This window comes from Rhinolophus sinicus, linkage group LG13 (genome assembly GCF_036562045.2).
Source record: "Rhinolophus sinicus isolate RSC01 linkage group LG13, ASM3656204v1, whole genome shotgun sequence".
Lineage (NCBI taxonomy): Eukaryota > Metazoa > Chordata > Mammalia > Chiroptera > Rhinolophidae > Rhinolophus > Rhinolophus sinicus.
In genome coordinates this window covers 55,690-70,656 of record NC_133762.1, presented here as the reverse complement: position 1 = coordinate 70,656, position 14,967 = coordinate 55,690, and the positions used below count along the sequence as shown (strand labels likewise).

The 14,967-nt window shown below is 42.3% G+C and overlaps 1 protein-coding gene and 1 pseudogene across 6 annotated transcripts in view; both read right to left on the bottom strand.

The window, feature by feature from the left end:
- Nucleotides 1-14,347, bottom strand: part of TUBGCP5 (tubulin gamma complex component 5) — a 31,987-nt gene extending 17,640 nt beyond the window's left edge. For all 6 annotated transcript variants that reach the window (XR_012491051.1, XR_012491053.1, XR_012491052.1 and 3 more), the window contains exons 1-10: nt 14,164-14,347; nt 12,949-13,002; nt 12,723-12,831; nt 10,798-10,894; nt 10,318-10,397; nt 9,984-10,119; nt 5,848-5,962; nt 3,204-3,293; nt 2,322-2,415; nt 1,236-1,482 (exon numbers count right to left, since the gene is read on the bottom strand). Coding sequence is in view for 3 of the 6 variants with exons in the window: in XM_019753217.2 (XP_019608776.2) it covers nt 1,236-1,482; nt 2,322-2,415; nt 3,204-3,293; nt 5,848-5,962; nt 9,984-10,119; nt 10,318-10,397; nt 10,798-10,894; nt 12,723-12,831; nt 12,949-13,002; nt 14,164-14,309 (1,168 nt within the window). In the remaining 3 variants the exon portion in view is untranslated. The remainder of the gene's footprint in view (nt 1-1,235; nt 1,483-2,321; nt 2,416-3,203; nt 3,294-5,847; nt 5,963-9,983; nt 10,120-10,317; nt 10,398-10,797; nt 10,895-12,722; nt 12,832-12,948; nt 13,003-14,163) is intronic.
- On the bottom strand, nt 4,632-5,841 carry LOC109459048 (methylosome protein WDR77; annotated as a pseudogene).
- Nucleotides 14,348-14,967: the final 620 nt, after the last annotated feature.

Sequence of the window (14,967 nt, the reverse complement as noted above, 5' to 3'; positions counted from 1 at the left end):
ATTAAAACTACATGGGGTGAATAAAGAACAGTGGGCTGCTGTTTCAGTGAGGGGAGGGGAGAGGGTGATTGACTGCAGGGCCTGCCAAGAGCAAGTTCCTTCGTCGGGATGGCACAACTCTGAATCCTGAACATGGAGGTGGTCGTATGAATCTAAACAGGTGACAAAATGTCACAGAACTATGCACAAAGATATTACTTCCCTTCCTACAAAGAGCAAGTGCCTGCAAAACTGGTGAAACCCACGTCAGCTCTGCAGACTACGTAGCGTTATTATGCCAATGTCAATTTCCTAGTTTTGATAACATCCATAATTGCGTAAGCTATCACAGTTGGGGGAAGTTGGGTGCTGAAGACAAAGGACCTCTCTGTACTAGTTTTTGCAGTAGTTGCTAATAAAAGTGGAGGAGAAAGACACCTACACTGGTTTATCATTTTACACCTAACATTGGTGAAGATCAAAAAGTCTGATAACACTGTTGGCAACAGGTATTCAGACACCCTGCTGGCAAGAGAATAAAGCCACTTATCTGCACCTCCCACTTATCTGCACCTCCGTGGAGAACAATGGCGTGACATCTATGAAAGTCACACATGCCATCACATCCCCTTGGGCCTAGCATTTTCACTCTTAAGAATTCATGCTACAGGTAAGTTGCTGCACACACGAACAATTACTTACATGGAAGTGGTTTTTACTGCAGCACTACTGGCAAGAGCCAAAGATCAGAAACATCCTAAATGTCCACCAAAAGGGGACTGGTCTATGATCCATCTGTACAATGCTCAATTTGTAAAAAAAAGAACAAGGAGGCTCTTGATATACCTGAGATAATAAACCTCAAAATATAAATTAAAAAACAATTTGGAGAGAGCAGATAGATAAGACTTCTAGGTAAGCAGATAGGAACACACATTGATTGTGTACGTCTAAATTATTTCTGGAAAGATGCACAAGTAACTGATGATTTGGCTGTGTCTGGGGAGGGGAACTGGGTACTCGCGTGGAGTACTGGAGCAAGGGGAAAAATTTTTAACGTAAATCCTTCTGTACTGTTTGGATTTTGAGACATATGAATGGCTTAAACTGTAAATTTAAAATAAAAAAAAGAATGTATTCATGAGAATTACTTACTTGCCATGTAATTTTCAAAGCTTTTATCAATTAATAACTTAAATGACATTCAAAATACGACTTATGGGTCCTACGAGTAAAAGGGAAGAACACTGAAATACCGTTCTTAATGATACACTTCTCAATTTCTGTAAGTTCCTCTTTGAAACTAATAAAGTATTTGTACAGGGCCCACATGAAAGCCTGGTATGTTCTGAATGGAGCTTCAGGCAACGTGTGAAGGACGGAACCATTTCCAGGCAATGTGTTTTCGCAGCTGTGCCCCGTGACGTCATCGATGAACTCCTGGAGCTGGAACACGACCTGGCCATAGGCCGCTACCTGTTCCAGCACTGACCGTAAACAGCTCTGCAACAGAAGCAAACTGCAATTGTTTAGTCAGTCTCTGTAAGCACTCACAGTCATACCCCTCCACTGTAAAACACTTCTTTTGTGACTGTTTTGAACATAAAACAGGTATTTAGTTTTAGATTCAAAGGATAGTGTCAGCATTACTTTCTACAGAATATGGAATTGTGGCTTATATATTTTTTAAAATACTTATCAGATAAATGCACTATAGGCAAAAGAATTACAGTATACAGCTTTCCCAATACAGAATAATGGGGGAAAAAGCAGAAGACACAAAGCAGGGGTGGCCGGTTGGCTCAATTGGTTAGGTCGTGATGCTCGTAACACCAGGGTCACCGGCTCGATCCCCACATGGGCCAGTGTTAGCTGCGCCCTCTATAACTAGATTGAAACAACTACTTGACTTGGAGCTAATGGGTCCTGGAAAAACACACTTAAAATAAATAAAAGTTTAAAAAGAAGAAAAAAAGAAAACACAAATCAAAACCAAATGTGAAGATCAAATATATGGTGATGGAAGGAGAACTGACTCTGGGTAGTGAACACACAATGGGATTTATAGATGATGTAATACAGAATTGTACACCTGAGATCTATGTAATTTTACTAACAATTGTCACCCCAATAAATTAAAAAAACAAAACAAAAAAAACAAATGTGAACAAACAATACTAAACAATTCTCTAAGTACTATATAGACACACAGCTTAATTTTGCCTTTTGGATCTTCTAATACATTTGGTAGTTTTAATACTGCAAAATGTTCTAGTTATATAACCATGGTTTACATAAATCCTATTATTTCATTGTAATTATAATAAAAACAAATAACTTACATGTGTCAAATGAGTTACTATAATATTGTTTCTCACAGTTACCTTCCCATCTATCAACTGAAATATAAAGAGCTTTTTTACTCCTGAAAGTAACCTGAAACGAAATAAAAAAGAAGAATGTACGTTAAGTCTAGCAAAATATTCACTATAATAATAATAACTAAGAAATTTTCATGAAAGACTCAGAATTGGGGGTGGGGTGGCGGGGCAGAGAACAACACAGCATTAGAAAACAGAACACATCAATCTGTTTATCTGATTCCCTTAAGACTCAAGACATTGCAATATTATCTTAGAAAGAGGTTCCAAACAGTCCCTGTTGTCAAAGCATTTCTTCACATGAGACGGTCCAAACACATCTTCCCATTCTTAAGAACGTCAGTATTATGCTTTCTGGCAGGAGCAGAACCTGGGAGCTCAGGAGTAAGAGTATTACACATTCCGGATCTCACTCGCATTTCCGTGCGAACAGTCTAATTTCTTAGATTCCTGGTTTCCAGGTATGGAGCCCAGGTAACTTTCACTGATACACTCTGCCCATTAAGAGCAGTAAGCAGCAAATTAGGAACTTTGCTTTGAACTCATTAAAACTATACGGGGAGAATAAATCATATATCATATATAAATCATATATTAAGTTACTCAAAATGAGAAAGAATATATCCAAATCTCACAATCTCCATGTTTGAATCTGAAGTTTGGGTTTCCTGAGTCCCCCAGTCCAAGCGCAGGTACCTACTGGGAACTGTTCAGGGTTCATACTTAATGGCCTGTTTCTAGTTTGCATGTGAAAAAACCCTCAACACTTTCCTTTAAAAAACCAACATTCTGCTTCTCACTAATAAAGTCTTCTAGACTATTAATTAGGTTAATAAGTCTTACCATAGAGTTTCCCGAATAACCTGTGTCTCTGTAACAAAAACTCTGTCATCTGGAACATATAGCGGGTCACTGCTATACAGGTGTTGGTCCCTGTTAGATAGCAAATATCAAGTATCAATGGAAAGGTCTCTCCTTTAGTAAAATTACATGTCTCAAAGAATGTATGCAATTTAGTGGTAACTTAACCAGTAATCAATAAGCAAATAAACACAAGACAGGCTGTAAATGCCCTCCCACAATCATTTTCACAAATCAATTGAAATACTCTTGGAGAAGCACTTTCAGAGCAATTCCAATTACCATGTTTCCCCGAAAGTAAGACCTAGCTGGACCATCAGCTGTAATGTGTCTTTTGGAGCAAAAATTAATATAAGACCCAGTGTTATGTTATGCTATTGTTATATAAGACCCAGTCTTATATTAAGATAAGACCGGGTCTTATATTAATTTTTGTTCCAAAAGACACATTACAGCTGATGGTCCAGCTAGGTCTTATTTCCGGGGGAATACAGTATTGTATCTATTGCTGATTTAGGCAATAGTTTAAAACTATGAACTGTTTTTGTCAAAATAGTAACTGTATTTTTGTAATAAGTGCACTGAAATGAAAATCAAATAAGTGGCCTTATAGCAATCCAGTCACTTTGAAAATCAAGACATATTATAATTAAATAATTTCATTTAAAAAAAAACCAATGAAATAATTAAAAACTGTTCAATTAGAATTGTGAAAAAAACACACAGTAAGTTTAAATTTCAGGGAAGTACTTGATGTAAATCACAAATCAAAACCAAATATTAACATTGAAGTTTTTTTGTTTTTTTTCCCCCCAAAACACAGGCCAACAAAGCCTAAACTTTTCATCTCACCAGCCCTTCTGATGCTGCAATTTAAAATATTCAGAGTCCACAAAAGCAGCATTCAGACTTCCTACACCCAAAGAAAGGGGACCAAAGGCAGGAGGGTCAGGCTCCAGGCCACTTTCAGGTAGGAAAAGTGGCAGACATGTATCTCTACAAGTCTATTTATTACGCGGGCACCAGCCAAATTTCTCATTCAGCCAGAGAATGGACCTGTCTCAGTTTAACAGCAAGGAGATGTGCAGAACTGGAGGGAGTGACCTGCCTCTTCCTCAAGGGGAGTTGGATTGGATCTCTGTGAATGGGGACATAGCTTGTGGTAAAGGGGGATTAAGCTCTGCAAAAAAAACATCAAGCTGCTCCTACCTCTGAGAGGTGTATGCACTGCACCCTAGAACCCAGGAATGCCCACATCCCACGCCTCATTCAGACATAGCACATCTACACAGGAAGCGTAAAACCCTCGTGAACTCTTTTTTTTTGGGGGGGTGGAGGTGGAAAAGATATGGGATGGACTTTTTAACTCCCTCCATCATCAGAAGCTATGTGTCTACACACACACTCAGACAAACATACACGTCCATCTTCAAGAACGTTGTCCTTCCCTGTGACGATAGAACCCCAGGCCGAGACATGCCTGGAAGTACACAGATCTGGTGTGTCCACACGTGTGTCGCCCACAAACTGAGAGGGCACGGCTAACAGGAGAGGCTACTCATGCGCGATTTGCTTTCTGTCTTAAAGCCAATGCACTCAATGGCACTGCCAGGGCCAGGGGCTGGCAGAGGCTCTGTGGGCACAATGTGGCGGACGACTGGATGGTCTCCGCCCACCGCGGAAAGAGGACTGAGCGGGGACCGAGCAGCATCTCTCATGTGGGCTCGGCTCTTACACACCTTGGAAAGGCCTGAGTCCAGCCCAGCAAGGGAGTGGTCTTCAGTGACAGGCCAGAAAGGGACAGTGTTAGCAGGACAGCAGCCCAGCCCGCACCCTTGGTCTACAAGGGACAGCCCCGCTCTCATCATCAAAGACGAAGACCTCACTCTGCTCAGGATGCTGAGCCAGTGATAGGAAGGCAACCGGGGCACTGCAGCCCCTCAGTGATGCTGGCGTGGGCTCGGGCATCACACAGTACCATTCTCTTGTCCTCACTGCAGGAAAGGAACAGAATCCTCGTAGGGAGGCAGCAATGCAGGTGACGTGCCTAGAGGGAGCCTGGTATGAACTCAGTTCCATCTGCTGAGCAAGGTCCCTAACCTTGGCAGCTAGTATGCCAGAGCTCAGGACACCGACTGTAGCACTGTCACCATGCTCATACTTGCAGGCCTTGCTGACAACGAGTGTCTCATTCTCATCCAGTTCCCACAATCCAACAGCACCTGAATCGGAAGCCACTACAATAGCTCTGTCCTCCACCCAACGGAGGTCAGTCACTCTGGCCTCCCTGTGGACTCTAGCAGAGCAGAAGCCTTCGCTGGGGGCAGCACGAGGGTCCCTGAGAAGCCATAGGGAGCCAGCCCAGCAGCAGCCACTCAGGCTCGAGGCTCAGAGGCAGATGCCCCATCCGTCCGGTACGATGCAGCCTCTAACTGCTGCTCCATACAGGCGGAAATATGGAGGAAGGTTCCTCAGTCAGCGCTGAGGACACAAGGAGAGACGGGGTTTCCTTCTGCATCTTCAAGGTTCAAGACCCAAACTGGATGCCCACCAGAGATTCAGCTCCGGCAGGCCCCAGCCAAAGTTTCTTCTGTTAATACATTAAATGAAAAGTTTAGCTCCTTACCAGACAGCTGCTAAATTGGAGTGCAAATGTAAACTATGAGGAAACCTCGAGGACTGCACTGTCCAGTACTGACGGACCACGTTTTGCTCCAGCCAGCTTCGGGCATCTGGCTCATCTACCAGAGGAAATTTAGTAAGTTTAAGTTTCAAGAGTTAACAAAATAAAATGACTGACTTTGCCACCATATCTGAATGTATGAGTCCATTTAAATAATCGACAGAAAAAGGCTCTTGAAAGTAACAGCTACCTGACAACATTTATACGTATAATCACTTATTTAAAATCCTATGTACAGAGATAGCCATACAAATTTTAATTAAATGTCATTAACTAGAAGGTAAAAGAATATTACTCAATTTTAAAATGATCCCATGAATAAAACGACACAAACAGCATATGTATTTGACTAATAACGCTGACATAATCTTTGATAATTATCACTAATCATGAAAGAAATTGAAAGGATAACCAACAGAGGGTAAGGGGGATCGAATATATGGTGATGGAAGGAGAACTGACTCTGGGTGGTGAACACACAATGGGATTTATAGATGATGTAATACAGAATTGTACACCTGAAATCTATGTAATTTTACTAACAATTGTCACCTCAATAAATTTAATAAAAAAAAAAAAGAAAAAAAAAAAAGAAAGGATAACCAACATGGTCCCAAGCACCCTCATGACAGGTACTAAACTTTGAAGGATTAGGTACCTTATACAGGTTGTTCCAGAACATAGAAAAAGGGAAAGCTGCCTAACACTTTATGAGGCTAATATAACCTTGCTTCTAAACCTAGAAAAAGACACGGTAAGAAAAGTAATTCATCGAAGAATAAAAATGAAAAATCCTAAATTTAACAAAAGCAAACCCAAGTTCCAGTCAAAATAGCAAAGTAGATGAACGCTGTGCTGGCCACCAACTGTGACCACATCAAAATTACAACTAAATTATAGAACCACCCTTGAGAACCACCTGCAGGCTAGCTGAACAGATTCCTATAACTGTGGATATAAAGAAGTAGCTATGTAGGAGGACAGAGACGCAAAACGGACTGTTCCCACACACATATGTGGTAGCTCAAAACCACGAGGGGTATGTTGTCTACAGAGGTCCCCCCGAGGGGTAAGAGGCCCCAGCCCCACACGCGGCTTCCTAGCCCAAGGTTCCAGTGCCAGGGAGAGAAGTCCCCACAAACTCTCACTGGGAGAATCAGCAGGGATTCGGTCCTGGTAAGATAGAGGGTTGGCCACAGCCTCAGGAGTCCATTTAAAGGGCCTGTGCATGGACTCACTTGCTCATATACACTTGCTTAAGCTCCAGCAAAAGGACAGCAGCTCGAAAGCTCCAGGGACACACAGGGAGGAACTGAATTGTCTGGCTCCGGAGCAAGGGCTGGACCGAAGCTCTCTGTGAGGCGGAAGTGCTGGAAGAAGCCAACGGTCCTTTTTGCGCTCTCCCCACACAGCTGGCAGACACAGGCAGGCTCCAAGTCTGAGTCCCCATCAGATTGGCTAACACCACTCACCCATCCAACGCACGCACCAGCCCAACCCTCTATCAGCAGCTGTCCCTCATAAGCGGCTGGTCTTGGCCCACGCTGCGGACTTTCCTAAAACCTCTCAAAGGTTCACAAACCCCAAACAAGTAGCATCTGGCCTTGTCACACCCTGTACCTCATGCTAAGCAGCCCCAAGCCTGACACTAGCAGCAGCTGACCTCGGTTCACAGCTTAGCCTCTCCTAGGTGCTTCTAAGCCCAGCACACACAGCCTCCAACCACAGATCACTTCGTACCTCCTAGCAGGTGGCCCTGGGTCAGGCACAGGCAGCAGCTGACCTTGGCCTATACCAGACTCTTCCAAGAAGCCCCAGAACCAACACATCTGGTGACCTGCCTCAGATCACACCGGAGTACCACTAAAGCGACTCCTGCTCCGTGGGGTCAGCCCCTGCACAACAGCTGCTTCACTCGCTGGCCATGGTCACAGTCAGCCCTCACAACCAGTCAGCCTGAGGGTCAATCCCTCTCACTGATGTGCCAACAGCAATCAAGGCTCAACTATAACAGGAGGGTACACACAACCCACACAAGGGACACTCCTGGAGCACCCGACTCAGGTGACCAGAGAAATTGCGCCACTGGGCCCCACAGGACACCTACAACGTATGGCCATTCTACCAAGACCAGACGACATAACAGCTCTACATAATACATAGAAACAAACACAGAGAAACAGCCAAAATGAGGAGATGAAGAAACATGTCCCAAATGGAAGAACAGGACAAAGCTCCAGAAAAACAATTAAACAAAATGGAGACAAGCAATCTGCCAGACGCAGAGTTCAAAACACTGGTTATATTGTGGTGGCCGGTTAGCTCAGTTGGTTAGAACGTGGTGCTGATAACACCAAGGTTGCTGGTTTGATCCCACATGGGCCACTGTGAGCTGCGCCCTCCTTAAAACAAACAAACAAACAAACAAAAACACTGGTTATAAGGATGCTCAATGATCTCAGGGAGAACTTTAACAAAGAGATAGGAAACATAAAAATGGAGATAGAAAATATAAAAAAGAACCAGTCAGAAATGAAGAACATAATAACTGAAATAAAGAATACATTAGAGGGAATCAACAGTAGATTAGATGAAGCAGAGGACTGAATCAGCGATTTGGAAGATAAGGTAGCAGAAAACACCCAATTGCAACAGCAAAAAGAAAAAAGAATCCAACAACATGAGGACAGTTTCAGGGGCCTCTGGGACAACAGCAAGCGTAACAACATTCGCATCCAAATTGGAAGTCCTAGCCACAGTAATCAGACAAGAAAAAGAAATAAAAGACATCCAAACTGGAAAGGAAAAAGTAAAACTGTCATTATTTGCAGATGACATGACACTATATACAGAGAACCCTAAGGATTCCACCAAAAAGCTATTAGAACTGATAAATGAATTCAGTAAAGTACCAGGATACAAAATTAATAGTCAGAAATCAGTTGCATTTTTATACATCAATAACGAACTATCAGAAAGAGAAATGAAGAAAACAATCTCATGTGTAATTGCATCAAAAAGAGTAACATCTTAGGAGTAAATTTAACCTAGGCGGTAAAAGACCTGTACTCGGAAAACTATTAGATATTGAAGAAACTGAAGCAGACTCAAACAAATGGAGCACATACCGTGCTCATGCACAGAAGACTTAACAGGTGTGACAGAAGAGGCGTACACAGAGTGACAGGGACAGATTCAACACAGAGTTCAATGAAAGAGGAGCAGAGCAGAGCTTACACATAACATCCCACGAGGATGTAATTTATAAAGAGCACACCAAGCCACACAGTGTGAGAACACAGATATCTACTCCATGAGAACAGGGGCCTGGAGCTGGGCTGGGGAGACAGGGAAATGGAGGATCAAAGAGAAGAGAAGAAATCCACTAGACTAAAGGCTCTGCAGGAACTAGTGACGATGATGTGTCCGAGCTGACAAATCCACACTCTGCCCTGAAGGTCTGAAGCAAGAATTAGAAAGTATGGAAAGAAAACAGAAAACTGGAAAATCATTAGGATGCGGAAATCAGCTTTAACTACATTGTGTCCATTTGGCGAGGTTCAAGTACCATGCACAGGGCCTGGTCACACACCACTGCTTCTGCGGTTAGTGTCGCAGCTCTGTGACCTGGGAAAACTGGGAAAACCACGGTCATCAGGCCTTTATTTCCTTATCTACCAGATAAGAAGTAGGATTGGATGATCTAATCTCTAAGTTTGCTTCCAGCTCTGTCTCGACTCTACCAATTCATAGTTCTTCAGTAAACACTGAAAAAGCAGACATCCAAATTTAAAATTAAATCATACAGATCTTGATATAGATTCTTAGTTACCAATTTTAGTAGAGTTAATCCTTCTCCAAGAAAAATAAAGTAAAACATTTAGAACTCACAAAGTTCTCAGAATTCTAAAAGAACAAAATTGCTCTCTAAATCCCGTTTCTACATTAATCCTGTAGCGCACTCCTTAGGCACTATTACCAACATCTTAAAGGACATGGAACTGATTTGCAGCACTTGCCTTCCCTTCTAGAGAACTCTTCGATTAGAAAAGGTGCCAGCATCCAAGAATACACAGTACCTTTCCAGAGGACACGAGGCCCTAGCTTTCTGTTTTGATCTTGTTCCTCTAATGGTGTCCTATCCACCTGGATCCCAGAGTCCTCTCTGCTCAAGGGCTGTTGATCATCCTCACCTTCACTGTCTTCAGACCAACTCTGATTTAAAAAGGAAATACAACTTATCCTTAGAGCATAAAACAGTAGAAGCGTATTTATATTTATATCCATAATAAACTAGTTAACTGAGGAGTGCTCCTGTTTTAGTTAAGTTGTTGCAGGGCGAGGACCCATCAAAACCATTTACATCACTTGGCACGCATTTCTATTTTCAATAGCAAAACTACTGCCACTGACCGGTGTGTCCACATCCAGACTAAGGTCAATTTCTTCACCTTCCATCAAGTATCTTCCCCAATCAAAATCATCTTTCTTTTCTAAAATGTAACAGAAAAATCTCATCAGCTTTATCTAAATCATGTGGGGAGAAAGAAAAACCAAAAAAAACCCCAAACTATAGGAAAAAAACAAAACTCAAAATGCACTTGGGAAATGAAAGTTCAAAAACACAGCAACACTCAAATTGACATTTTTAATTTTAATTTCTTTATCTTCAAAAATAACTTTTCTCTTTATACAACTGAAAGTAGTTTAGCTTACAAAGTCAGAGCTTATATTTTAAATGAAAATCTGCAATTGTAATTGCATCCAATGCAACAGAAATATTCCAGTTTCACAGATTTTTACAATGTTTTATAAAATCTCAATGTCTAGTAATTAAGTAATAAAATCAATTTCTCTTTTATTTGCTATACAGTAAAGCATCTGATAACATACCCACTTCTTTCTCTCTTGGTGTTTCCACATAATTGTGGTTTGAAGGAGAATCAGAGAGACACAGAAGAAGCGACAGTATGGAATAATGCGCATCTGTCTTTAAAACAAAAAGTGAAGAGTATGAATCACCAAGGTTGCTAAGAGCTTTTTAAACTAGTTTGAGTAAAGAAAAGACAATGTCATGACATTTACGTCTCCCATTTTTTTCCTGGTTTGAGAAAACATGAATTATATCTAAATAAATCCTTATCTCTAAACTATGTTTATAGTTCAAATGTGTATACATCAGGAACCTGTCAAAAACGCATTCCCTGAATCAGGATGAGGAATACTCAGACAAACCTACACTGAGGGACAAGCTACCAGTAACTGTTTTGGGTAATTCAAACTGCCAAGGTCAAGAAGAAGAAAGGCTGAGGAACTGTTTCAGGTTAAAGGACACTGATCAGTGAACCTGAGCAAAGGTTACCCAGGAGTTCCTTTTACTATTGCTCAACTTTTCAGTTTCTTTAAAACTTGAAATTTTTTTTCCCCTTCTTTCCCCTTCTTCCGCCTTCCCCCTGCCCACTCCGGTTCAAGCCGTTGTTTCTTAGTCTAGTTGTGTAGGACACAGCTCCCTGGCCCAGGCTGGTACTAGGAGCCTTGCGCTCCCCACCGGCTGAGGCGGTCAGTCACCAGTCTTCAGTCGGCAGCTCACGCAGCTCTCACCCGCCAGTGGCTGGCCGCAGCAGCACACAGCAGCCCGCCGCACTCTGACCTCCGCCTGCTCACAGCAGCCCAGCTCCAGGAAGAGCCATTGTTCACAATCTTAGCTGTAGAGGGAGCAGCTCAAGGGCCCATGTGGGAATCGAACCCGCGATCTCAGCCTTAGGAGCACAGCGCTCCAACCACCTGAGCTACTGGGCCGGCCCTTAAATTATTTGTTTAAAATCACATTTAAGAGGTGGAAGGATGGCTCAATTAGTTAAAGCGTGAGTGCTGAACAGGGGTGCCAGTTCGATTCCCACATGGACCAGTGAGCTGCGCCCTCCATAACTAGACTGAAGTCCAACGACTTGGACTGTTCCCCAATATTCCCCAATATTTTAAAACAAAAAGAAGTTTCCTCTCTTTAAAAAAAAAACACAACACACATTTAAAAAGTTAGCAATAAATAAAAATACCCCAAATGTGCTAAAAGTCATGAACTCTGCATAGTAAAATGTATTAAAATCAAGGAAGGAAGGGAAGGGAAGTCTCTGATGCCCACAGACCAGGTGAGCTCTCCCTATTATATATATGTTCTATAGCATCTTACGCACATTTTCATGGTTTACCATAATCATAATGAAATAACTACTTGGTCATATCATGTCTCATTTATTCTGTATTCCCACCAACTAGTATGATGCTAGAGGCATAGAAGACACGTGGTAAACTTTCCCTATGCGTCTTTCCCTGTGTTCATTTTAAATCTGTACCTTTCACTGTAAATGAACCATCCAGTGAGGAGAGCAGCTTTCTAAGTTTTGTGAAATCTTCTAGTAGTGAATCTTTGAGCCTAAGGGTAGTCTTGGGGACACACAACTGAATACGAAAGTGCTTAGAACAGCACCTGGCCTCTAAAAGCATGACATAGGTAGTTCTTATTACCTGGCTGCGTAGCCATTTAAAAGATTTCAGATCGCCAGACAGTGCTGTTATTTGTGCCAGTCTCTGATCTTAATTCTCAAAGTAAGTTGGGGCCAAGAAGATGATTAAACAAGAGCTTGCTTTTCCTTTTATCTCAAGTCTGAGGAACACTGGGCAATACTTAAATCAGTTTCCTGGGGACTATGCTCTAGATAGGGGACAATACTAAAAGGAATATTTATTAACAGAATCAAGTTTGACAACAATCAGATTGGAAATGGTAAAATACACAACAGAGATCTCACAATGCATACCTTTACTTCCTTTGTGCTCGGAAGTGATGCATTTAGAAATTCCTCAGTTAATCTCTTCCAACTAGCAGCTTTGCTGAGATCAGAATGAATGATGAATTTTTCATAAATTCTAAAATATATCAAACAAATCAAATGATAGTTATAAAGTTGTATTAATAAAAAGATCTGTAAAAGTACAGACATTTCTGAATACATACATACATACATGCACATAAAACTGACTCACCCTTCTATTGTCTTTTCTACTTTGTGGCTGTTGACATCCAAGAAACGATGAAATCTAAAAAGATAAAATGCAATTTTTACTTCAACCCTGTCATAAAGCTAAGTAGACAAGTATCATTGCTCTCCATCCCCCACAGGTACCCTCTACTCAGTAGTGCCCCTTTGCCCCCACAACACCTCCACCATCCAGGCCAGCCACCACTGCTCCACAGAGAGTACTCAAGCACCCTTCCAGCAGGACACCGGTCACCCTGAGCTGTCCTCTGGATCCTCTGTCTCCCTATACTGCCCTGTGCCGAAGTCTATATCAGGGTTCCTAATCTTTATATGCCATAATGAAGTCCAGTGAAGTTTGGGGTCCCATTCTCAGAACAATGTTTTTTAAATAGTAAAATGAAATACAAAGGAAACCAAGTATACCGAAATACATTGTGAAGTATTTTTAGAAGTTGGTGATACAGTAAGTTAGAAGTTGTTTATTAAAGCATTAAGTAACAAGGTTTAGCAGTGGATCCATAAATTCTATTAAAGTAACAGTAAACGATATTGAGAAATACCTGCAATAACTATGACATGATGTGAAACATGTGATTCACTGGTGACACACTCACAGGTAAGCTAATATTGCTTGTTACTTTCATTCATAATTGAAAGAAATGCTACTTTTTGGTTAGTGTAATTTTTTTTTTGGGTCCTAATTTATAACACCTGAATTCTACTTTCAGGCCCTCATGTTAACAACTCCTATTCCACATCACATAGAAAATAGAAAAATTGTTTGGGAGACAGCATTTAAATTTCTGCCTTTTATGATCTACTCGGACATTATTATGCGTACACTTGTTACATTTAAGAATTATTATTTCAGAAGTTTGGTGAGCTTTTAGACTCATTGTCTATTATTCCCACTGTAAACCAAGTAGGCTCTTTTTGTATGATCATTAAGGCTGATAATCAAGATTACAAATTTTGAAAAACTGTTTACTATTCAAGATTTCTACTGAAAATAAACAGAATATTACTAACATTCTTTTAGTATTAGTCCCGTTGCAGGTAATGATGATAACAGTATCGTCTAACTTACAATTTCCACAAACACAAATAAGAGCTCTGACTTCTGTATCTCTAAGCTAAATCTTGAAAAATGAATTGCATGAGAAACTGTATTAGAAGTTCCGCCCCGTTCCTGGCCCCGCGCGGGCGCCGCGCCTCGTACCTGAAGTTGGACCAGGCGAAGTGCAGGGACAGCTGGAAGTTGGGGTCCGCCTCGTCCCGGAGGCCGGCCACATGATGCACGAGCTCGCGCACGTCGCGCTCCTGCTCTCGGTCCAGGCGGCTCCAGGACGGACCGGGCCGCGCCATGTTTACCCAATTACCCGGCGCTAGGCTTCCGGTTTGTATCCGCGCTCGCGAGAGTTCGCGCTCCCGCGGCGCTGCTCCTGGGAGAGGCCGGGGATGCTCTCGCGAGAGCTAGCGCCGCTGCGGGTTGAGGCTCCGCGCTGATCCCTGTTGGTGGTAGCGGGGTGCGTTTTCCAGTCTTCCCTGAGTAAGTGTAGGGGCGTCCTCAGAGACTCGGATGGTTTTGTTAACGAGATTAGTGACAGTTTCTTGTTAACCTTGGTTGCTGGTGTAACACGATGTTTTGAGGGCCGCCAGGTGGTTCTCATTCAGCGTATCTATTTGCACCTGCCTTTTCAGGTACCATATCGTGTACGTTGTCTGCCCTTGTCTAAGCGTCAGCTTCTCCTTCCAGAGGCGATCCCTAAGGATCTCTCAGTTGCCGCTGTCTACATAGCCCACACTACGTGCTCCATACCGCGGCACATGTTAGCAAAGCGGGTTGTCCGCTGCACAGGCCGAGTGCTGTGCCTCCTGTCATGCAGTTTTTTGATGCATCTTTTGGTGGGTAAATGACACCATACTGTGGACGGAAAAGGGACCACATGTTAAACCTGACAAGTTCAGGAGGCTGAAAATAACCACATAGGGTGGTGTGACCCTAAAAATTCCTAACTAAGGT